The 26,227-nt window shown below is 47.2% G+C and overlaps 1 protein-coding gene across 3 annotated transcripts in view; it reads right to left on the reverse strand.

The window, feature by feature from the left end:
- Nucleotides 1-26,227, reverse strand: part of ZFAT (zinc finger and AT-hook domain containing) — a 116,673-nt gene that overhangs the window by 80,149 nt on the left and 10,297 nt on the right. For 2 of the 3 annotated variants that reach the window (XM_083144885.1, XM_083144886.1), the window contains exons 2-5: nt 12,199-12,354; nt 2,876-3,133; nt 2,044-2,220; nt 470-623 (exon numbers count right to left, since the gene is read on the reverse strand). In XM_083144885.1, the coding sequence (XP_083001011.1) occupies nt 470-623; nt 2,044-2,220; nt 2,876-3,133; nt 12,199-12,354 (745 nt within the window). Of the gene's footprint in view, nt 1-469; nt 624-2,043; nt 2,221-2,875; nt 3,134-12,198; nt 12,355-26,227 lie in introns of those variants that run through there. The other variant, XM_083144887.1, reaches the window with a different exon arrangement.

The raw sequence follows: 26,227 nt of genomic DNA on the forward strand, positions 1-26,227 counted from the left end.
TAGGCTCAAGACTTTCCTGTTCACCCAAGCATTTCACTAATGTCCCTTGTTAAGTTTATTTTGCATTTTGTGCTGTAAAAGGCTAATGCAAGCACTTCGAGTCCTATTAGGAGAAAAGTGCTATATAAATAACATTATTATTATAATTATTACTAATATAACACAGCTCTGATTTGGATACTGTGTATCCAACTATAAAGAATGACTACAATGGGTACGGTTCAAGATGGCCTCCCTGCTGATGGCGGACATCTTTTTGTGATTTTTTTTATGCGTAGAATATCCAGATTATTGATGCAGTGACAGAGTACTAACTCAACCGATTCACCACGTCCGGTGTGTACAACTTGTGGCACCAGGTCTAACTGCACTTGGCTGATCAGTCACCTAACTTCACCGGAAGCCCTACCGCCGACGCTGATAACTGCCACTAAAAGAGATACACGTGTCTAAAAAATATTGTGGCTACCTGCTTGGATTAGCAGACTGTTCCTGAGGGACTTGCTGGATGGCATACTCCTGGTACCCTCTCCTCTGCCCCTGCTCCGCATCAGCCGGCTGAGTGTTCGCTTCAGGCTCGGCAGCTGGGGCCGCAGCTTCGATCGGAATGATTTTTGTTGCCCCTGTGGGGTTTTTACAAAATAAAACATACTATGGTTAATACAGTGATCGCAACTGGAGGTCAAACCTGGTGGGTCAGAACCAGGGAGAGAAAACGGTACTTGTGTACTAGCACGGCGCCCATCGCATCGCAGACCATAAGGCATACGATGGTATGCGATGCGATGCTACGAGATGGCAGACGATGTTATACAATTTTAAATTGTATACCATCACATTGTATGGCATTGTATGCCATTGTATCGCATATACAATGGTATGCGATTTAAAATTGTATAAGCACCCTAATGGGTTTTTCAATGTTAAAAGTGCCCCTATAAGATAAATAACCGTGATGGGTGCTTAGTATGTTAAAAGCACCCCCAACGGCACTATCAACGCCAAGCCGAAGCGTGGCGAGCGGTAGCGGTACGCGTCCTCCGACCTTTTCATACCCCCACTATCCACATTGGCGTGGAGTTGATCTTATATAGTGTGGCGAGCGCAGCGAGCCACCGAGCCCGAAGTGTGGCAAGCGCAGCGAGCCCCGCGAGGGGACGCGGAATATATGTAAAGTAATACACATCCGCTCGCCACGCTTATAAAATCAACTCCACGCCGACGTGTATAGTGGGGGTATGAAAAGGTCGGAGGACGCGTACCGCCGCCCCTCAGGGGCTCGCTGCGCTCGCCACGCTTCGGGTTGGCGTTCATAGTGGGGGTGGTGTGGGGGGTGCATTTAACATTGTAAGCCCCCATTAGGGTGCTTATACAATTAAAAATCGTATAGGGGGTTATACAATTTAAAATCGCATCGGTGTGCATCGGGTATATGGCATGCGATGCAACTATATGTCGTACGACTTAATATCGTGGGCACCGTGATAATACACAAGTACCGAGAAAACAAGCCCTTGTCATCACAAATCAGTGTAAATGTATTAAGATACTGTGTTCTGGGCCGAGCACGCTGGGAAACATCCTGTGATGTCATTCAGCTGCCAGTTTTCAGCACAGTGGCTCAGACAGATCACATGATCTCAGTTTCACAGTAAATCGGACCAACTTCTCATACAAGAAACCTGTATCAACTCTTTGAGGACTGTCATTGCAAAACTTTTCTGACTGGTGATTAAAAAGAACCCTATAAACTAAAACCATTTTCCCCCAACCTTTTCTGGATTAGGCCACACCCCCAAATGACATCATATTCTAACATAAAAAACAATCCCACTATCCCTAGGCTGCTTTTGTGAGAAAACAATCAAAACACCAGAAGTTTAAAAGGAAAGCTCCAAAGGGACTTCAGTCTGGCAGATAAATAAAGATACAATGGAGAAGAGAAGTCAAACAATCAAAGTAGTACCAGAGAAAATATTAGTCAACATATAATGCAGTTTAAGAAGTACATTAGAATAACAACCCAAAAATCAGCCATGATACCTGGAATAGCTTCATGTGCAGTCAGTAGGACGCTGACAATGGGATTCACACCCTGAGTCTTCTCAGCCTCTTTCGATTGCTGCGTTTTGTCAGTCTTCTGAAGGCGCGACCGCTTTGTCTGCTTCTCCTTGTCCCTTTCATAGTCAGACAGAATAAACTTCCCCTCAAAGTCATTGCCTAAAGGGTATATATTTCATTAAACTTTTCACAGTTTCATGTACATATACAACACTTTATCTAGATTATAACCCTGATGATCATCTCAATCCAGTTATATAGAGGAGGGGCTTCAGCACAGTTCAAAATTCAAATAGGGTAGCCGCAGCAACTGCCAGGGAGTTGGTTTGGAATGACAGTTGGTGGAGGTAGTGGGTGTGGCTCCCCTATTTGAATTTTGAACTGTCCCCCCCCCCCCAAAACCACCACTGTCTATAACGCATATGATGTTTTCCAGTTATGAAAATTAGTTTAGTCCCATGGAGCAAAGCAAAGTTGTCCTTTAAGGAGATTAAAATAACCGCAATCCACAAATACAATTTTAAAACATGAACAACACAATACGCCAGTGAATTCGTGTTCATTCCAGCACCCGCCATCTTTGAAAACCCATGCAGTTCCTCTTCCCTGCCTGGGGTGTCGCCCTTTGCTGTAGTGCTTCTAGCTCAGTGTGGTCTGTATATCAGCACTGATATGCAAACTAGACCTGTGCTAGAAACACCACAGCAGACAGCGACACCCTAGGCAGGAAACAGGAACTGCATGGGTTTTCAAAGATGGCGGGTGCTAGAATGAACACTACAGTGAATACTATAACAATATTTTTTTTTTTTACCTTGACTGACATCGTCGTCGTCATTCATTACAATGATGCAGATGTGCTTCTTCAGCTGCCTGATGTTACAGAAGGTTCTGCTGCATTTCCGGCATTCCAGATTGTCCGGCAACACCTCCGGGGAGAGACGCGTTTCTTTGGCTTCCTGCTGGTGTTCTTTGGGAAGGCTTCCATTGTTCTCTGCGGGTTCTTCCTCCGCAAACGGCTTCTTAGTGGAGCCCTTGGGCCGCCCTCTCTTCCTCTTCACCACGGACAACTCTGCGCAGGGTATAAAACAACAGTTCAAACACACAACAAACAGTACAGACTGTACATGAGTCAGAAATAACATCAATAGCCCAACAGGTGATAAAAACGCAAAAACAAACAGAAATAAGCCTAAAGGAACGTGGCAGAAACTAGAAAACAAAACACATTTTTAAAGGAAATTTTCATCTGAGGCTACCGATGAACCAGGACACACTGTAATCAAGGACCTAGAAAAAAAAAAAGCTAATGGGGAGTCACATATTGCAGTTACTAAGAATTTCCTTTCTTTCTTTTTTCTTTTTTAAATCCCCTATGTTAACCGTAACAAACCAGTAGGATCCCCCCATTATTCCAGAGTCATTCTTTTAGAACTGAATTGTACTGATGACTTTAAGTTTCATTATCTTAACCGATGTAGATAGACAAAACATATTTAATTATACGGGTATGGGTCATAACTATGTGTGGCATGTGTAATGGTCATAACAGTGTGCAGCATAATGTGTAATAGGTGTAACTGTGTGTGCCATAATGTATAATAGGAATTATGGTGTGTGCCATAAGGTGTCATGGGCATTACAGTGTGTGGCATAACGTGTCATGGGCTTTACGTTGTGTGTGTCAAAATGTGTAATTGGTATTACAGTGTGTGGCATAGCGGTGTGTGGCATAAGGTGTCAAGGGCATAACGGTGTGTGGCATAATGTGTCAAGGGCATAACGGTGTGTGGCATAATGTGTCAAGGGCATAACGGTGTGTGGCATAATGTGTCATGGGCATAACGGTGTGTGGAATAATGTGTCATGGGCATAACGGTGTGTGGCATAATGTGTCATGGGCATAACGGTGTGTGGCATAATGTGTCATGGGCATAACGGTGTGTGGCATAATGTGTCATGGGCATAACGGTGTGTGCCAGAATGTGTCATGGGCATAACTGTGTGTGCCAGAATGTGTCATGGGCATAACGGTGTGTCACAGAATGTGTCATGGGCATAACGGTGTGTGCCAGAATGTGTCATGGGCATAACGGTGTGTGCCAGAATGTGTAATGGGCTTTAGGGTGTGTGCCATAATGTGTACTGGGCATAATGGTGTGTGACATAATGTGTACTGGGCATAATGGTGTGTGACATAATGTGTAATGGGCGTAATCCTGAATGCAGTGCACAATATTTTATATATTTTTATTTATACCCCTTTCACACTAGTAAAAATATCCTGGGTTTTTGAGCATCCCATGTTGATCCCAGAATCTACCCTGGTCAGGACCTGGGTAGAAATCCTGGAATGCTCATCCCGGAATATTCTTTCTAGACCTTTTCACACTGCGCTAAATCTCGGGTAGATGCGCGTTCATGTGCATCAAACCCGGGATATTTTTGCGAGTGTGAAAGGGGTATTAGTTTCCAACATAAATTTCTAAATGTAAAATGTGCCCTACTCGGTGGTCAGCACCCTGCCATAGTGAACACCAAGCAATGAAACCATCTCTGGGTGTTACTTCTTTAATTTACAGTCTTGTAGTTGTGTACCCTTTTCTCCTGGCCTACAGGACCGTTAGGAAAAGAGTTTGTGGAGTCTTAGCCGATGCTAGTCAGAACTACCACTCTGATCAGGTTAATCCTCCCCGGCCCCCCGTAACCCCCTCTCCCGCGATTCACGGGCCCCCCTCTCCCGGGATTTGTAGAGTCCCAGAACGAAGAGGAAGCGTGGTCACTGTGCGTGGGCTTGTCCGCACCTTATTGGGCTTTCAGAGCCCATTCACAACCATAGCAGCGCAGCGGAAGTGGGCATCAGAACTTGTACTTCAAAGGAAAAGCAAGAGTGCATGGATTTAACTTAGATACCCGCAGAACAGCACATTAACCACTGTCTGTCTGTCCCCAACACACAAGTTTTATTGTTTTTTGCCAACATCAACTTTTTTTCCTTCTTTTGCATTCATGTGCTGCCACCCAGTGGACAATTACAGTACTGCAATAAGGGTAATAGCTTCCCCCATTGCTACCGTACTACGTGATGCCCATGACAATATAGCAGGGAGAACCAGAGGCAGAATAACAGAGACACAAGCAGTAATTTATACAGGTGCTGGGTCCAGATGGGAAATCACCCAGCATGCAAGCACCCGTGATGTTCTCACCGCTGCGCTCCAGGCGCCCTCTGTACAAGTGTGTCAGCTTGTCACTGCTTATGGCTAACATGTACCGTAACGATCCAGGCTTGTAGTAAGTATCTTGTGAGAACAGACAGAGAGTCTCCTCGGGACACCCGCAGCTCAAATTGTGCAACGGAAACATTTCAGTCATCGGAAAAAATACATTGCGGCTGCAGGTATTATATGAAGACTGAAATCACTGATCTGTAAGTCAGGAGGAAAGGATAATGGCCCTTATTCTGATTCACTCACAAAGGCAAATTCCTTCGCAAATGGACAAAAGCATGCTGTACAGCTGGTGGGGCAGATGTAACGTGCAGAGAGAATTAGATTTGGGTGAGTTATTTTGTTTCTGTGCAGGGTAAATACTGACTGCTTTATTTTTACACTGCAATATAGATCTCACTTTGAAGTAAAACCCCACCCAAATCTAATTCTCTCTGCACATGTTACATCTGCCCCACCTGCAGTGCACATGGTTTTGTCCATTTGAGAAGGAATTTGCCTTTGGGAGTGAACCAGAAAAAGGGCCAATATCTGCCTCTCGAACAACGATTTTAAAACTTGTTCCAATTTTTGGGCAACCCTCAGGTGTGATCATTAGCCACAAATGTATTCACAGACGTCAGGCATTATTATAGTACATGTTATAGTGAGGTCTCCTTACACACACACAGTTTGCTCGCCATGCTCTACACTAATTCAGGGTCCATGTCGACAGTTGTCAACACTGACACCAAAAAAGTTGAAAAACTCATGTCGACCTTTTTAACCCATTGACCGTTTGGGGTAGACCTTTTGACTAGCTAGACACTGTTGGGTTTATTTACTACGATAGTTCTATTAAAGATGTGATGTTGCTATGGGCAAACAATTCAGACTATCTATTATGTTCTAGAAGGTGCTAAATAAATAAGTGGATTCTGATTGGTTGCTATGGGTAACATCCCATCCTCAATAGATCTCCCGTCTTAGTACATAAACTGCAGTGTATCTAATAATCTACACTAGGTACGGCCATCGTTGCCATTGATGGCAATTCTGCAACTGACCATCGATCGTGCTGAACTATGCAATGGATGACCATCAATATTTTTAAGTATTCAACATCTGCCATGAATCATCGATGGTCGATGGCCATCCCTAATCCACACCCCTGTTTTGATGAGGTGCGGTATGTGGCTCCAACAGTCGGGATTCTGATGGTTATTATACCGACATTGGAATCCCGTCTACCGGTATTCCGACAGAGGGGGGGGGGGGGGGGCGAGCGCAGAGAAGCCCGTTGTGAGCTTGCTGTGCTCACCACAGGATGTACTCTCCCTCTATGGTGGTTGTGGACCCCCACAAGGACGAACGGCCCCTGTAAGTGGGGAACCATAGGTCGGTATCCCGACTGTGGGAGTGTCATCCGGCGCCTGTTTTGATGCATCTCTGTATCTAATATGTACATTTTTAAAACTAGTTCCTGTGCAGTTAAAGTTGCAGCCCGGTGCCTCCGGTACAGATTGACTGGTTTGTCTACGGTACGAATAAGATGCAAATTTACAGATAGAATCAGCACAAACATAAAAGTTATGTAACAGGTTAAAACACAACTTTGGATCTAGCCTGGGTTACTGAACCGGAAAATACAAAGAACGGTGGGGGCCATGTTGGGATTGGCGACGCCTGATTGGCTTGTGTGATGTCAGCAGTGGTTCCCAATTGTGTCGCTTCCGCTTCACATGAGTTTTATTTATGTTTTTCCAGATACAGTAAATGATGTCTGTATTAGGAGGCCTATTCAGGATCGCTTGACTCGGAATTTGGTACCAGCCCCGATGGTAGGAGTTTGCTCATGCACATTTCTGCAGGAGGAAGGTGCACTCCCCGGCCGGATGCCAGCAGTGAGATGATCACGGGGCAATGAGTGACAGCCGGGACCGTCGCTCTGTCTACGTGCATCTGTCAGTTTGTTTGAAAGCTCCCAATCGGCACTTGGCCCCTCCAGCTGGCTGTGAGGACCTGTGCTGTCATCTAGAACCGATCCATTAATAATAAGTCCCGGCACACTGTGTGGTGCCAATCACGGAGCCCTCAGCTAATTGGGAAAATGTCCAGAATATAAAACCAAACTCATACTGAAAGGTTTATGGAGCGGTTTCAAAAGCGCGCTAACGATCTGACCATGGCAAAATGGCGTCGTCGTATGATTAATCTGCCATTCAAGGCCCATCCCTAGGGGGAGGTGTAGCGAGATGGCAGAATATCAAGGTTCATACGCATGATATATTGCTAGGTCCTTCATGCATGAAGTCAATACAGAACACAGTATCTGTGCATTCATGAAACGCAAAGGTGTAGTAATTGTGAAATGGTCAAAATAGGTGTGAAAATTGCCAAGAAAACTATTTTATTCCTTATGATGACCTGTAATGTCACCTTGTGCAGGAAATATCATTACACAACATTTTTTATTTGAATTTATATAACAAATGTGAGCAACGCTGGCAATGTTTAATGGACATTTTGCACATAGATGTTGGCACGCAAAGGGTTAAACATAAACACCACTATGAAATGTTCTGCGGATGGCAGGCTATATAAAGTGCGATGTGTGAATTATATGTGTATGCGGGTTTTCATTTTATGCTGCACAAATAAATGTGCAGACTCCAAGGTAACAGTGTCCCCGATGGTCAGAACCTAGTAGGAAACAATATTATCTGTGCCCTGTCCCCTGAATCAGCAATTTGTATTTACCATGTACTCGTAGTGTTCACTCTAGGTCGGTGGTTGTCAAACTCGGTCCTCGGGGCCCCACACAGTTGTTCAGGTGACCCGGCAGGTGCACTCATTACTCACTGACACATTTTAAAAGATCCACAGGTGGAGCTCATTACTTCACTTGAGATTCTTGGAGGAGATCTGTAAAACATGCACTGTGTGGGGTCCTGAGGACCGACTTTGAGAATCTGTGCTCTAGGATGTTTTAGCAGAGCACCATGCGTTTAGCAGCACCCTGTGTAGCTACATACCATCTATTCACATTGACCAGGGAGCTTGGGGGAAGCACGACCCCAACAATGACATCGCTGGACAGGCCCACCCACAATAGTAACCTCGCCAGGCCAGGCCCGCCCCCTCTTTCCTTCTCCACCCTGCCATGATCTTGGAGGGACAACTACACTTGTCCTATATTGCCTTGTACGGTCATTGTTTTCTTGTTTTTGCTCATGTATGTATAATTAGGCGCTGTGGAACCTTTGTGGCGCCATATAAACAAAATAATAATAAGTTCATGCTTTAAAATGTTTTCCAGCAATCTCTCTTTATTATACCGTACATGGGAATACACTATAATTTATTAACAGGAATGAAAGTCCCTATTTGACCTTACTATGGAGAACATCAAAGGCAGTTTCTTATTAATGATCGCGTGAGAGAGTGAATAAACACAGCTTGTATATTGTATTAATGGGTTTCCCCATCATTCCTTGCTACTCACAGTTGTGTCCTCATACATCGAGCCTCAACAGGTCGCATCAGTCACAAGACGGCTGGCGTAAGTGAGCACCTTCGGAGTCTGTACTGATTCATTTCATATGCGTCACTTGTATTTCTGTGCGCGATGGCGTCTGCATACGTCGCACAATTGAACTTGGCGTGGAGAAAATCTGCATCGGCTGCACCGTGGCACTTTGTATACAGATCCACACTCACACAGATATAAAAGTGTCACATATCAATGTCATTAGTGCAGTCTGTAGGTGCCTCCTAATCCCATCCCATTGTGACACGCGGCTCAGAGTTTCTCGAGATCCGGCGCACCAAAACAGGGGCCGTTTACCGCGACTGCAGCCGCGGTGTATGCTTAGTCACATCTATAATTTGGTTTATCTGTTACAGCAGTCATGATTATGTGCTACATAAAATAAAGTACAAATTCTCCTCCGGACTTCATTTCTATGCAGCGCAGTTACACGTTCCTTCAGGATTTACTTTGCAATTTAAGAAAGGGCAACTCGTCCTTAAATCAAGAACTTCAAGATGCTTGGGAGAAGTGATCGGCGAATCCACATTAATCACCCGTACCGTTCCCCCGAAAGGCGGCTCGCAATTCATGCCGAACCAGGTCTAGCCATAAAACATCTGCAACTGGTTGCAATCCTTCACATGATTTATTTTATAGCCAATCACGGGTCACGGAAGCCTGCACCGTAATTCACAGACGTCTCCACGGCAACGTAAAGAACGTTACCAAGTAACTTCAACTGTATGTAAACGTCCTAAGTTGTATCTTTAGAAGATGCTCATCCTCCCTGTGCAGGTGTTTAGCCTCCACCTCCAGTCACTGGACGCAGCGCCAGCTGTTACGGAAAAGGGCGATATCTGGGTTCGGGCGCAGTGGGAGAAAGACCAGCGAAGCACAGAAAACAATTAGCGAGTTAATGGACTTGAACCAATTACGGCTGTGCTAATCGGTTTATAAATTTGGTGAAGGGAATCTCTGGAATTTATACAGTGACTATTTCTGTTTCCCATAGTCAGGAAAATTAAAGGGGAAATAAATGTAACTTATGACCTCCGTGACTGCGGGAACGATTGAAGATGATTAATTGCTTTATTAAAATCCCTTACGTCTGCATTATAAATAATCAAAAATGATTGCTTAGAATGCAGCTTTTGTACTCGCAGTCCCAGAACCGGTGTCAAAAAATGTTGGGACCTTGTTCAGAACCCCCTGAGACACCTTATTTTAATTATGAACTTTAAGGTTTCAATTAGCTTCACTGGGCCAATAATCATGTCATTTGGGGATAATAATGGGTTAAATGATGGAGACCCCAGCTGGACCCCAAACGATACATTGTATGTGGTCCTTTGGCATTTGATACATCATGGCTGCGGGTATCGAGAGATCCTTGTGGCGGCCCGTGGGATGGGCCATTGCAGAGCGATGCGCACTGAACGCGCCTTGCATCACAATTGCAGGGAAAGGACACGCAATGTGACACTTTACATGCGATCCATCGCAACAATTCGTTGTAAACACATGAAAAGTGCCGTTATCGCACTAGTGGACTGAGGTCTTTAGAATGAGACAATAAAACCAGTTAATAAGGCATTTTACTTAACCCTAAAAATAGTGAAAAAGTAAAACATTCCTAAAAGAAAAAAAAAAAAGAATAGATACATCAGCCATATAAACCAATTAAGAGTTAAGAGATCCAATTATTTAGGACATTCATACATAATAAGCAATTTTATTCTATCATTTATTCATTTATTTTAGGGGGGGGGTCTTATTTATTTATTTTTTAAGTCTCAGGCTGATTTCCATCTTTTAAAGAAACCGCCCCCCCAGGTTTTGGCAGTAGGTGAGTGGTGGAAGGGTTTATGTATGAGGACAAAGCGGCGAGGGAATTCTGGGGGGCATACACATGGGGCAATTTTAGCCTTATTTCTAAGCGAACTGTCCGGATCGCTTGGAAATGAAGCACGGATCGCTCCGTATGTATGCCCCCGATCGCCAATCAGCAGGCACCTTGACAATCATAGGGCTGGACCAATCAGCAGCCACCTTGACAATCATAGGGCTGGACCAATCAGCAGCCACCTTGACAATCATAGGGCTGGAGCAATCAGCAGCCACCTTGACAAACATAGGGCTGGACCAATCAGCAGCCACCTTGACAATCATAGGGCTGGACCAATCAGCAGCCACCTTGACAATCATAGGGCTGGAGCAATCAGCAGGCACCTTGACAAACATAGGGCTGGACCAATCAGCAGGCACCTTAACAAACATAGAGCTGGACCAATCAGCTGCCACCTTGACAAACAGAGCTGGACCAATCAGCTGCCACCTTGACAATCATAGGGCTGAACAAATCAGCTGCCACCTTGACAATCATAGGGCTGGACCAATCAGCAGCCACCTTGACAAACATAGGGCTGGACCAATCAGCAGCCACCTTGACAAACATAGGGCTGGACCAATCAGCAGGCACCTTGACAATCATAGGGCTGGACCAATCAGCAGCCACCTTGACAATCATAGGGCTGGAGCAATCAGCAGCCACCATGACAATCATAGGGCTGGAGCAATCAGCAGCCACCTTGACAAACATAGGGCTGGACCAATCAGCAGGCACCTTGACAATCATAGGGCTGGACCAATCAGCAGCCACCTTAACAAACATAGAGCTGGACCAATCAGCTGCCACCTTGACAATCATAGGGCTGAACAAATCAGCTGCCACCTTGACAATCATAGGGCTGGACTAATCAGCAGCCACCTTGACAAACATAGGGCTGGACCAATCAGCAGCCACCTTGACAAACATAGAGCTGGACCAATCAGCTGCCACCTTGACAATCATAGGGCTGGACAAATCAGCTGCCACCTTGACAATCATAGGGCTGGACAAATCAGCTGCCACCTTGACAATCATAGGGCTGGACAAATCAGCTGCCACCTTGACAATCATACGGCTGGACCAATCAGCAGCCACCTTGACAATCATACGGCTGGACCAATCAGCAGCAACCTTGACAATCATAGAGCTGGACCAAACTGCAGCCATATCATGAATTCTATTTGAACTCTCTGCCTTCTAGGACGTGGCCCCGCAGCTTAATTCCCACCATTGTGACACCGGTCAGGAAAACGAAAGCTTGGAGACACGGAACAGGTCATTAAGGATGCGAACCATTTGCCAAAACTGGGAATCACTGATGAGCTTTAACAACAGCCAAAAAACACTATTGTATCCGATCGTTTCCAACCAGCGGGAAGCTGCCAAGTTCTCCGCACTATAGCGGCGAACACAAGAGGGGCCTGGGACATCTCATCCATTATTCCCTTTCATAACGCGCTCAATCACAGGAGGGGGAAGGAACTTGAAAGCTGCGAACATAACCTCACCTTCTTTGTTCTTGTCTGATGGAAGCAGCGGCTTGAGCAGGATAATGATATGATCGGGGCTCAGGCCTTCCTTGGAGTGGTTCTCTGTGACATGCAGCAGCAGCTCCGAGTGACTGGGAGAGAACAGGTTGCAGAGCTTACACATGTAGATCGATCCTAAGAGACAGACAGACAGGCGGAATCGTTAGATGTAATGCGTTATATCATCCCAATACCATATGTAGGATATACAGACATTCGGACTAGACATATTAGGTTGACATGCATTGGGTTGACAACTGGGAGTCGACATGACTTAGCTCCACACATGGAAGAGGTAGACATGGCTACCATCCACTCGGGCGCTGAGGGAGAACAGTGCCTGTGCCCAAAGCATTGGGAGTGCGGTACACTTTGACTGTGTCCATGTCGGCATTCGGGACAAAATATGTGAAAAAGTCATGTTGACCTTTTTTGACTGTCAACCTAACGCTTGTGTCGACCTTAGCCATGTCAACCTTCAGTGGATAACAAAACGCATGTCCACCTAATATCCCATACCCATATGTAGCACACTAGTACTGTACTGTACATCAGTGGTGTCAAACTCATGGCACTCCATCTATTGTTGAACTACACATCCCAGCATGCATTGCCACAGATTTTGTATAATGGATTGCAAAAACTGTGGCAGGGCATGCTGGGTCATGTAGTTCCACAACAGCTGGGGGGGGGGGGGGGGGCATAAGTTTAACACCACTGCTGTACATAGAAACAAAGAAGATGCAAGAAATCTCTACGTCAGGTATGAACATATGGCCCTCCAGCTGTTGTGACACTACAAGTCCCATCATGCCTTGCCACAGGTTTGCTATTAGGGTATGCTAAGACTACTGCAAGGCATGCTGGGACGTGTAGTTTCACAACAGCTGGAGGGCCGTAGTTTGGACAGGCCTGTTCTGCGTTGCATAATCACACTTTGGGGTTAATTTTTAGGTCAGCGTTAATATTAGAACCTATAAAAGATAATTACACTTAGGGCAACCAACCCCGTACATGTATCATATGGGGGCGTTGCACTGGGAACCTGAAGACTAAAGGTGACCATACACTAGTAAGATTTATCTTCAAATCTGACTGGTTGGAACAAAAATATGATAATGGATGGGTGACAGTTTGTCAGTTTTCCAACATTTCCAAGCAAATGGTCAACTGTCATTTGCTCTCATCCATAACCATGTTTTTGTTCCAACCAGTTAGATCTGAAGATAAATCTGCGTGTGTATGGCCACCTTAAACCTGTGCACACATTACTCCGATGGAGGACCTGCCGCTACGCCCGATCGGTCACCTGATATACTTCAGTCCTGTCAGTAAGCATACGGGTTGTTTGTGGACAGTCATATGTGCAGATATATATCAGGCATCAGTTGTGCTTCCAAGGCTGACACAATGGGGTGTATTCAATGGTTTTTGGAAGCTGTCACAGCTCACAGAGTCAGTATTCAACTGACCCCCTGCACACAGCGTTTCCCTGTCGCTAGGTTATTGTGGCGGCGGTGAAATGGCGTGTGCAAGGCTTGAACTAGCAGTATTGCCAGAAGCGATACTGTTAGTGCAAGCGGTAAGCCAACAACTAGCAGGTCAGGTAGCTGCAAGTACGACCTCCCCCCACCCACCCCCCTAGTTGTGGGCTTACAGCACAGACAAACGAATAGCTCCGGCACTCATTGCTGGCGCTGAGCAACACCGCTTACAACTGAATTGGACGATTCCTGGTTCATTCATGGCAGAATTCATCCATCTACGCAATAAGACACATTTATGCATAGGAAACAAGATCAGCTTTGTAGGCAGCCAGGATAGACGGATAGCCCTGCATTAATACATGCGGTGGGACTTACGGAACAAGAGATAATAGAAAGACCGGAGTAGATTAATCACACGGAACTCATTTCTCAAGTTCATCCATGAGACTGTAAAATTGCTGTTCTGGGTATTTACTCCGGTTACTGGGAGGACTAGACGCGCATTTTTATGTCTTGTTATTCTGCCTTCGACAAACAGAGTAATCCGGAGCATTTCCCTGGAGATTTCCCTCGCCGCTCTGTCCTCATACATAAACCTCACCTTCAGCCAAACACCAAGTCTCAGCCCTATTTACATAGCTCCATACACGTACAGACAGCACCTGCCATCCCCAGTGAGATCGGAGGTTACACACATCTCCATAGACGCCAGCTGAATAAAGTGAAGTTATTTACTTATTATAAATGAGAGGCTCAGGTATGAAAGCAGGTAGGTTGCTCTGAAGAACGTGTCGGATAGGAATAAGTGCAGCTCATGTCACATGTTCAACAGCTAGTGATGATTGCAACTGTGCACCAGCTGGGTGGTCTGGGGAATGTGACAGTTAGTGATGACTGCAACTGTGCACCAGCTGGGTGGTCTGGGGAATGTGACAGTTCGTAATGACTGCAACTGTGCACCAGCTGGGTGGTCTGGGAAATGTGACAGTTAGTAATGACCACACCTGTGCACCAGCTAGGTGATCTGGGGAATGTGACAGTCAGTAATGACTACAGCTGTGCACCAGCTAGGGGTCTGGGAAAAGTGAGTTAGTAATGACCACACCTGTGCACCAGCTAGGTGGTCTGGGGAATGTGACAGTCAGTAATGACTACAGCTGTGCACCAGCTGGGTGGTCAGGGGAATGTGACAGTTCGTAATGACTACAGCTGTGCACCAGCTAGGTAGTCTGGGGAATGTGACAGTTCGTAATGACTGCAACTGTGCACCAGGTGGGGGGGGGTCTGGGAAATGTGACATTTAGTAATGACTGCACCTGTGCACCAGCTAGGTAGTCTGGGGAATGTGACAGTTCGTAATGACTGCAACTGTGCACCAGCTAGGTGGTCTGGGGAATGTTACAGTTTGTAATGACTGCAACTGTGCACCAGGTGTGTGTGTGGGGGGGGGGGGGGGGGGTCTGGGAAATGTGACATTTAGTAATGACTGCACCTGTGCACCAGCTAGGATATCTGGGAAATTTGACAGTTCGTAATGACTGCAACTGTGCACCAGCTAGGTGGTCTGGGGAATGTGACAGTTCGTAATGACTGCAACTGTGCACCAGGTGGGGGGGTCTGGGAAATGTGACATTTAGTAATGACTGCACCTGTGCACCAGCTAGGATATCTGGGAAATGTGACAGTTAGTAACGACTACACCTGTGCACCAAGCTAGTTGGTCTGGATAATGTGACAGTTAGTAATGATTGCACCTGTGCACCAGCTAAGTGGTCTGGGTAATGTAGTAGTTCGTAATGACTACCGCTGTGCACCAGCTAAGGGGTCTGGATAATGTGACTGTTAGTAATGACTATACCTGTGCACCAGCTAGGGGGTCTGGGAAATGTGACAGTTCGTAATGACTACCGCTGTGCACCAGCTAGGTGGTCTGGGTAATGTGACCGTTAGTAATGACCGCACCTGTGCACCAGCTAGGTGGTCTGGGTAATGTGACCGTTAGTAATGACTGCACCTGTGCACCAGCTAGGTGGTCTGGGAAATGTGACAGTTAGTAATGACTACAACTGTGCACCTGCTAGGTGGTCTGGGTAATGTGACCGTTAGTAATGACCGCACCTGTGCACCAGCTAGGTGGTCTGGGGAATGTGACAGTTAAGACCCATACACACTGGGCTGAAAGCAGCTCAAAGTCGCCCAGTGTGTATGCACCGGTGATGATCGTGTAATACAGCGCTGTTGGGGGGCAGAGGAAGGAAATTGGGCTGTGGAATCCTATAATAAACGGTCTGCTGTTAATGGCTCCTACCTTCAGGGGGCACTGCCCCTTTTACAAGAAGTTATGAAGCTACTAGTCAAAGCCCGTCAAAATAACGGCATCTGCAATGTACTTTGAGCTGTGACAGTTTTTACTTTCACTTTGAGCTGAAACTGTTTTTCACCCACAAACTCTCTACCCCACCTCCTATCTGCTCCTACCTCAAATCTCTGTCTTCACAGCTTCTTCTCTCCATATGCAGCAAATTTGAAAGAGATCAGTGTCCCTGCAAAAATTACTTTTACTTTCTGTTAGGACATCTCTTTAGGAGTCATTTGGTCCGTTGAGTGTCCTCTAGTGGTTACCGGCGGTAGGTACTTCCGCTCATAGAGGTGAGGAGTAGATAGATAGATATAGATAGGTAATTTCCCTGAAGAAGCCATTGCGGCTGATAGCGACACTATTATTCCGACCAAATTCTTGAAATCGAATCCCCACAACATCAGCAAAAGGTTTATTTCTGCGATATTCCCCCATGCTATTAGCTGAGACGCGTGTGACTCCTGTGAAAGCAGCGTAATAATATAGGACGCTGTAATATAGAATAAATTACCAGGCGTCTCCCAGCGTTGCTGAGATTTGTCATTTCAATGATGCCGGCTGCAAATTGAACTGGAATTCCATCACTCTGTGAGCTCTAACCGGGTTTCAGCGGGGCCAGACATCAATACTCTGTGACATGAAAGCTGGCTCTCAAATTGATGGCAATTACATGCGGAACGTAATGTGGTACAGGAGCCGGAGAGAACCCTCGTACACATTACCTCTGCGGACAGGGTTATTCCTCACATTACTAATATCCCGTGTAGGGAAAAATGACGGCCAGAAACACCATTAACGTCCCTGTGAAAAGAGTGCCCATTATATCACACCGACATATTTGTAGCAACATATCCCAGGTTTGGCTTCGTGTTTCCTGGTGTTCGTTCTAGCACCTTCCACAACCCGTGTGGTTCATCTTTACTGCCTGGAGTATCACTGTCTACTCCTATGTTTCTAGCACGCTCTGGCCTGTATCTCAATGCTGAGATACATACCTGATATCGGCCAGTGTGTAAATATCGTTCTCCCATGGCACCGCCGATATAGTATATCAGTGGCAGAGGGAATTGTCTAGTAGGGTGTACCCAACATAAATCCTATACGCACTCAACAAAATAGTAATATTTATCGCTCAGAAGAACCCCCGCCCTCATCCTGCATGTACAGACAAGGGAGGTCCTCATCAACGATGGCCATGTTGCAGCTGCAGCATGGCCACACTCCCCCTGCCGCCATCGATAAGTGTGTATGCACTTGCTGATGCCAGCATCCTGCCACTGCCAATATCGGCATCAGCGGAGATCATCTAATGTATATGGGGTATGAAGTAATGCACGGTCATAATGGGCGGTATTCAATGAGGCTGATTCGCCAGGTTTTTATGGCGATTTTGTGCTGTAAGGTGAATTTCTGACTAAAACGGTGAATCACCCTATTCAATGACCAGATGGCGAATACATTTCAAGGTTTTTTTCGCCATGATTCACCGAGTAGCAATCGCTATCTTTTTATGGTGAAGTGGAAGGTGAACTTTTAAAATAAAGTGTTATGTTTTTTACAATTGGTGTAAAAAAATCTGGAATTTTATTCTGAGGAGGGGCATGCTATTTTTATTCATGTGCTGTAAGCACATGAATATATATTTAATTTAAAAATTATTATTATTATTTTTTTTTTTTTACACAGACCAGCCAGCAGGGGGCCGGAGCCGAGCCGCTCATTAGATATTCATATATTCACTTCACCCGATCATTACATATTCATGATCGAGTGTAGTGAATATACCCGGTCCCCTGCTGGCACCCCCGGGGGGGCAGCCTGTGCTGCCTGGCTCCCGGGGAGCCCACCTCCCCCCCACAAACGTTCTGGGGCAGGCAGGGAGACTTCCATCTCCCTGCCTGCCACCGTCCTCAGGCTCCCTGCGGCGTTCGCCGCAGGGGCTCAAATTCGCCGGTCAGGGGCAGCGAGCCCCTGACTCGTTGAATACCGGAGCCGGCGAGGCTCTGGAACGCAGCGAGCAGTGGCGAATGTGCAGCGAATCCTAAACAGGATTCGCTGCACGTCGCCGGTATTAACATTGAATACCGCCCAATGTCTGCAATGCAATGGTGAATGTCAACATGTTTAAAATGTCTAAAAAATGACAGCAACAGAACATGTAAGGCCCATACACACTGGCCGACGCACACTGGTCGATTTTGAGCTGTTTTGCTGTTTGAGCCGCTTTCAGCTCCAAAGCCGCCTGCTGTGTATGGGGCAATGATGAGCGCTGATGTGCGCACCCACATCATCGCTGGCCCAGCGATGAGCCCGGGAAAAAAAAAAAAAAAAAAAAAAAAAAAAAATCGCTCAGTGTGTAGGCCCTATATCAGTAAAGTATCGTCACACAAGCAGTTTTGTATATGACTTGAAAACTCTACACTACACTACAACGATTTTCCACGATTTCATTCAATTTCGATGTTTTGGGCCAATACATCGCTTGTAAAGTGGCAAATGGCACGTGTTTTCCATCCGATCCGCGGTCCCGTGAGCGTCGGATAGGAGCCCCTAGATTGCTGGCACTGCACCACTGATTGTGCATGCAATATATAGCATGCGAGTTATCGGGAGGTTTTCAGTCCCTCTAGCCCCCCCATCAGATATAGCTATGGTGCAATTGTATACCATAAGATATATCCCATGCGATCGATCTTGCTTGTTTTATATCGTATGCAAATATTACACCAAAGCACTAAATCAGATGGAATCACTCCTGGGAAAGTCCAGGGGGGGTTCAAGGGAAATCCCATCCGTCAGACATATTGTTGTAGTGTATGGGGTCTCTTTCTTTGAAGGCTTCCTCCAGCAAGACAGCCTTGTACAAGACATGAAGACGAGGTACCGTCATTAGGTCTACAACAACTCGGTCGACACCACTAGGCCGACATGCAGCAAGGTCGACATGGGTCTAGGTCGACAGTGAAGAGGTCGACATGGGGTTTTTCACTGTTTTTTGAGCCGACAGGCAGTATTTCATGCCCTACCATCCATTAGGCCGTGGTGGGAGAGTAAAATAGTGCCTGAAGCGAGGGGATGCGGTGCACTTCAAACTGTGTCCATGTCGGGTCAAAAAACAGTGAAAAACCCCATGTTGACCTTTTGACTGTCGACCTTGCTGCATGTCGGCCTAGTGGTGTCGACCTAGTTATTGTAGACCTAATGACCGTATCTTGACTGTCGACCGAGCCCAAGTCGACCTAATGCTTTTGTTGACTTAGACCCATGTCGAACCAGTGGTGTCGACCTAGTTGTTGTAGACCAATCGATCCACACCCCATGCACAGGCCACACAGATCAGCAAAGCTGTAGTGACACCGGTTTTGTGCTCCTGAGAGCTCAAGCTGTTGTCACCCAAATTATTGATCACTATAGTAACATTTCCCTCACCCCTGGGAGAGGGTTTCTGTGGCCACGCAACCAGATTGTAGAGAACAGGGATGGCTAACCTTGACACTCCATCTGTTGTTGAACTACACATCCCAGCATGCCCTGCATCAGTTTCAGCATAACCAATTAGTAAAACTGCAGCAGGGCATGCTGGGATGTGTAGTTCTGCTGTCAAGGTTAGCCATCACTGGTATAGAATAAGTTGACAACTGAATGACAAATTGCTCTGAATGTCGTCACGGACGCCGGGTCAAAATAGGCAGAACGCTGACATTGCAAATGTTGACAGTCGACACATGGCCCATGCGAATTTGTAGTGGTAAGGTATTTCTATCCCTAAGCTCCATGCCCCCACCCTCTCCCCCAAACCACCAGCAGGAGCCCAGAAAAGTTCCGATGACGGATTTACAAGCTCTCAGCCGTCACGGAGGAATCTTTTGTATCTCTCTCAGTTCCTAAATAATCGGTGTTATTAAAGCGCCTACATTACAGTAGCTCAGCTGTCAGCGAAATGCGGGAACCAGGTCGACACTAATAATGTTGACATGGTCAAAAGCTTGACACAAGCAAAAGGGGGTTATTTTGGTTCACTCTTTCTGACAAATTCCTTCTTAGATGGACAAAACCATGTGCACTGCAGGGGGGCAGATGCAACTTGTGCAGAGAGAATTAGATTTGGGTGAGTTATTTTGTTTCTGTGCAGGGTAAATACTGGAGGCTTTATTTCTACACTGCAATATAGATCTCACTTTGAAGCCCCACCCAAATCTAATTCTCTCTGCACAAGTAACATCTGCCCCACCTGCAGTTCACATGGTTTTGTCCATCTAAGAAGGAATTTGTCAAAAAGAGTGAACCAAAAATAACCCCCTAAGTGTTTTTTTTGCAGGGTGCTGCACCCAGCCCATTTTTTTTTTACTTGAATATGAACCCTGCCCCTATAACATATTGTATTGTACACCCTTGTGCTGCCTTCCGCCATGCTGTCAGGCTGAGAGCGTTGGGGGACGGGATGTGGGTGTAAAGCCCCGTACACACGGGATTATTTCAGCTGAAATCGCCGGGAATATGGAGCGACCGTACCACAGTCGCTGGGAGCGCACCCCCGCCACCAGCCCTGCAGTGCTCCTGCGACCAGCATTTTCATCAGGGATCATCGCTGGTCACCGATGAGCGATTTATCATTGAGCAACCAATCGCTCTGTGTGTAAGGAGATTAAGCGCTAACACGCTGCTAAACTCAGAGCGATGTGTAAGCTGTTCCAGCTGCACTTATATGTCCATGTTGACCTATGTCGACAGATTGACCTTTTGACCATGTCCACCTTTTTCATATCTTGACCCATGGCCTATTGACTGTATTAGTGTCGTCCCTATTACCTATACCCCGGGCAGCCGGGTCTGCCAGGACTGGACAAGACATGAAGAGTTACCTGTCCTAGCTGCAGGCTCCCGATTGGACGAGAGCTGTAGCCAATCTACTCTGGTGCACTTTTAGTTTACACAGCGCAGCCTAGAACGTCGGTGTACAATACTGGGCTGGGGCAACATATGCACAATAGCTTAGCCCCTACAGAGAACTTCTCCCCGGCCTTACATAGGATGGCTATGAGAGGTATACAAGAAGCGTTGGTCTGTGTTCGGTCATTTTGCCATAATATTGCTCCATACCCAAAGACGGGCTGTCACAGCAGCACCACTGAAGGAGGAGATCAGCACAATGCACTTAATGTATACTAAAATGGATTTTAAATATGCATTGCACCTGCAACAATGAAGTAATAAGGTGGATACACTGGTCGATAAATCGGGAGCGGATCGGCAGCGGTGTACGCCTGATAGGTGAATGGTATAATTCACAGACATATCACGTCGGCCCTGCAGCACTGCCGACACGGAGATATCGTCATGTCTGGCTGTGTGTATGGGCAACCCACCAACAGCACATACACTGGCCGCAGGGTCTGAGATCACAGCTGGGTGGGAAAATGTAAATGTCCACCCAGATGTGACATTTGGCCCTATCCCTGGTAGTCCAGTGGGGGCAGCAGCGTCACCTGGAAGCAGCGGTGGCACTTGGCCGCCACACATAGCCCTCTTGCTGGCAGCTACATCCAAATAAACAATCCATAAAAGACATGAGGAAAGCAAGAAACCAAAGGTGTCTGTATGCAGGCAGCATGTGAAGAGTTAATCACAGAGCTAATCTCTACGTTCCATGGGATAAATCGCTGAGGGAAATGCAGCAACAGAAAACCATCGGTGTCAGTACAGAAACATAATCTGCTGGCGCCACCTAGTGTCCATACAGGGGCTTGCACTTGTCAGGTTATGAGGATTACACAGCCATATGAATAGACGTTGAACTTCGCAGCCTAGAGACGGATATTCCAAGGCCCTGGAGTTATGGGACATATGTTGGACCCGATTTCCCTTGAGCTACCCCGGCAGCTCCCCTGAAGGGCTCACATACGATGTGGGACTTATGTGTTTTATCACATGGAACTCCTGTGGAGGGCAGGAGAATTTTAAAAAGCCCATACAAAAGAATGGGCGGCTGCTGAGTGGCTAAAAGAGCTCTCTTAGCCAATCAGCGGGACGCCCATTGGTTTATTTAGTATTCACATTTTCAAATATCCTGCCCGCCGCAGCAGGAGATGCAGAGCAGGGAGAGGGCCTCTCCTGCCTGGCGCTTCCCCGCTCTGCAGACAGGCGTGTGTCAGTGGTGCGGCACCGCTGGCACCCAACTAAATAGACCGTATGGGATGCGATACAAGGTAGGTGCTAAAAAGCACCCAGGATGTGCCGCTGACAGCTGCGCTATGTGCAGCCCGCCCGACCTGGATGTGTATGGGACCACGCATCTGTCATACACATGCGTTTAGGGACGACTTCACCAGATTTCTTTGGCCAAGCCGCTACAACGCAACATCCAATCTTACGTTGAACATTCCAGGTTTATATTCAAGCACAAGGTGACCATAAGTACAATAAACCGTTGTGATATAACAAACCGCATGTCAATAGTGCAATGCCACCAGATCCTAGCTGATCGGATGCCTCCGCCTGCGCCTACTATGGCTGCCTCCGCCTAACTCAATACGTCTGTAATAAGACAAAAACGCGAACCTTCCCCCGATATAGTCAGAAGCGTATTACAGTGTTATATCCTAAAGAGGAGAGAGAAATCCTTTTAATGACCTGTCTATAAGTTACAGGCGCACAGGTGCGCGGAGATGGGATAAAATCGTTTTACCGATCTGTCAGCACAAACAGCCTCTTATGGATGATACTGGAGAAAGTTATGACCAGAATCAGCCACTATAAAACTGTATTATTAGAGACACAAAGCACAGAACAGAAGACTATAGTCTGGTCCATGAGCCCCCTCTAGTGGCAGCACTTTGTCTCTGCAGCTACATGCAGCAAACTATCATCACAACGGGATGCGGTCATCTATTAGAATGAACTTAGGTCTACAGTCATTAGGTCGACCCCACTAGGTCGACTGGCAGGAAGGTCGACCTGACTTAAGGTCGACATGGGCCAAGGTCAACATGACTTAAGGTCGAATTTGCATAAAGGTCGACATGAGGAAGGTCGACTGGTCATAAGGTCGACATGGATTTTTCACTGTTTTTTGAGCCGACATGTGCCGACAGGCGGTATTTCATGCCCTACCATCCACTAGGGCGTGGCGGGAGAATAAAATAGTGTGCCGAGCGCAGCGAGGCACCGTGCCCGAAGCATTGCGAGCGAAGCGAGCGATGCGAGGGTCCGATTCTCATTGCCAACTGTGTCCATGTCGACTGTGTCGACATTCGGATCAAAAAACAGTGAAAAAACCCATGTCGACCGTATGACCAGTCGACCTTCCTCATGTCGACATTTATGCAAATTCGACCTTAAGTCATGTCGACCTTGGCCCATGTCGACCTTAAGCCAGGTCGACCTTCCTGCCAGTCGACCTAGTGGGGTCGACCTAATGACTGTAGACCTAAGTTCATTCTGACAGATGTCCCGATTCCATCACAACAAATCCAATGTTCTCTTTAAAAGTTTAAATATAATTCATACGATAATACAGGATAGGAGAGAAAAGGTTCATAGCACAATGTGGTAAAGGCTTGTATTCAACAGCAGATCATATGAAGCCAAATATTTGTCAGAGATCCACATACTGATATCAATATAATTATTATTACAAGTTATTTGGTACTCTTTACCTAGAACGGCGCCCATCGGGGTGATCGCGGGATCGCGGGCAGTACATAAACGGCCGCGACGCGATGCCCGCGATCACCGCGATTTTCCCATAGGGAACAATGTTAAAAAGCCAGATTGACCGCGATTTTGCATTCAATGCCTCAATGCCCGCGATTTTACCATAGGAATCAATGTTAAATGGGCTACAGAGCCCAAATAGGCTCAATTAACCCTTAAATGTCACCCCAATTTTTTGACGCCACCCCACGATCCACGCCAACCCGAAGCGTGGCGAGCGCAGCGAGCCCGCGAGGGGCGGCGGTACGCGTCCTCCGACCTTTTCATGCCCTACTATCCACGTCGGCGTGGAGTTGAGAATAGAATAGTGTGGCGAGCGCAGCGAGCCACCGAGCTCGAAGCGTGGCGAGCCCAGCGAGGGGACGCGGATACCTTCACAGTTATACGCGTCCCCTCGCGGACTTCACAGGTGTCCGTGGCGACGCCGACACCTGTGAAGCCCGCGAAGGGATGCGTTTACCTGTGAAGGTATCCGCGTCCGCTCGCCACGCTTCGGGCTCGGTGGCTCGCTGCGCTCGCCACACTATTCTATTCTCAACTCCACGCCGACGTGGATAGTAGGGCATGAAAAGGTCGGAGGACGCGTACCGCCGCCCCTCGCGGGCTCGCTGCGCTCGCCACGCTTCGGGTTGGCGTGGATCGTGGGGTGGCGTAAAAAAATTGGGGTGACATTTAAGGGTTAATTGGGTCTATTTGGGCTCTGTAGCCCATTTAACATTGATTCCTATGGGAAAATCGCGGGCATTGAGGCATTTTACATTAAAATCGCGGTCAATTAGGCTTTTTAACATTGTTCCCTATGGGAAAATCGCGGTCATCGCGGGTACACGATTTTGATGTACCCGCGATTTACCCGCGATTTTTTACCCCCGACGCCCGCGATTCTGATCGCGGGCGCCGTTCTAGGTAAAGAGTACCAGTTATTTATATAGGAGAATATTTGTCCATTTACATCCGTCACTGCCACAGTGGAGATTACAATCTATATTCCCTACCACACACACATTCACACTGTAAGCTTGCGAGCAGGGCCCTCCTACCTCTATATCAGTCTGTTGTTACCCAGTTTGTTTTATCACGGTCTACAATTGTTACGCTGTAACGGAATCTGCTGCGCTATATAAGACACTGTAACGGAACCTGCTGTGCTATATAAGACACTGTAACGGAATCTGCTGCGCTATATAAGACACTGTAACGGAATCTGCTGCGCTATATAAGACGCTGTTACGGAATCTGCTGCGCTATATAAGACGCTGTAACGAAATCTGCTGTGCTATATAAGACACTGTAACGGAATCTGCTGCGCTACAGATTGGTCACGGTCCATCTTTGCGGGGGATGGCGCTGGCGTCGCCAGCCGCCATCCCCCGCCAGCGCCATGGCGTTCGTGAGAAGGGGACGCGCGCGCACGAGAGGCGCGCGCGCCCCCTTCCGACGGCGCTTCCAAACGTTTCCCCGGGTCCCCGCCGGCTTGCCGGCGGTAACCCGGGGTCCCCGCCGCCTGCCCGCATCCCCCCTAACCCCCCCCTAACCCCGTCCGTCTCCCTGAGGCGGAGACGGACAGGGTTTCCGCCACGCTAGCGACGGAGACTGAGACGCGCGTGCGCGTGAGACGCACGCGCGTCTCAGTCTCCTCGCTGGCGAGGCTGCTGGCGGGTTGCCAGCGCATACGTTCTGGCGACCCGCCAGCAAGGATGGACCGTGACCCATCTGTATATAAGACGCTGTAACGGAATCTGCTGCGCTATATAAGACACTGTAACGGAATCTGCTGCGCTATATAAGGCGCTGTAACGGAATCTGCCGCGCTATATAAGACACTGTAACGGAATCTGCTGCTCTATATAAAACACTGTAACGGAATCTGCTGCGCTATATAAGACACTGTAACGGAATCTGCTGCGCTATATAAGACCCTGTAACGGAATCTGCTGCGCTATATAAGACACTGTAACGGAATCTGCTGCGCTATATAAGGCACTGTAACGGAATCTGCTGCGCTATATAAGACACTAACGGAATCTGCAAGCGGCATGGCGATTGGCTGCAGAGACACCGCAAGCGGCATGGCGATTGGCTGCAGAGACACCCCAAGCGGCATGGCGATTGGCTGCAGAGACACCCCAAGCGGCATGGCGATTGGCTGCAGAGACACCCCAAGCGGCATGGCGATTGGCTGCAGAGATACCCCAAGCGGCATGGCGATTGGCTGCAGAGATACCCCAAGTGGCATGGCGATTGACTGCAGAGAAATGCAAGTTTAAAATTACACAATACCTTAATAAGGCCATTGGATAAATTAAGCAATTTTGTTCAAGTACAGAACATGTACCCCCCCCCCCCCACACACACACACACACACACACAGGCTCACTGTCCCCAGGAATGGTGTTTCCGAGAAAGATGTCCCCAGGAATGGTGTTTCCGAGAAAGATGTCCCCAGGAA

The sequence above is a fragment of the Crinia signifera genome, chromosome 5, assembly GCF_055691185.1.
Source record: "Crinia signifera chromosome 5, ASM5569118v1, whole genome shotgun sequence".
NCBI classification, from domain to species: domain Eukaryota; kingdom Metazoa; phylum Chordata; class Amphibia; order Anura; family Myobatrachidae; genus Crinia; species Crinia signifera.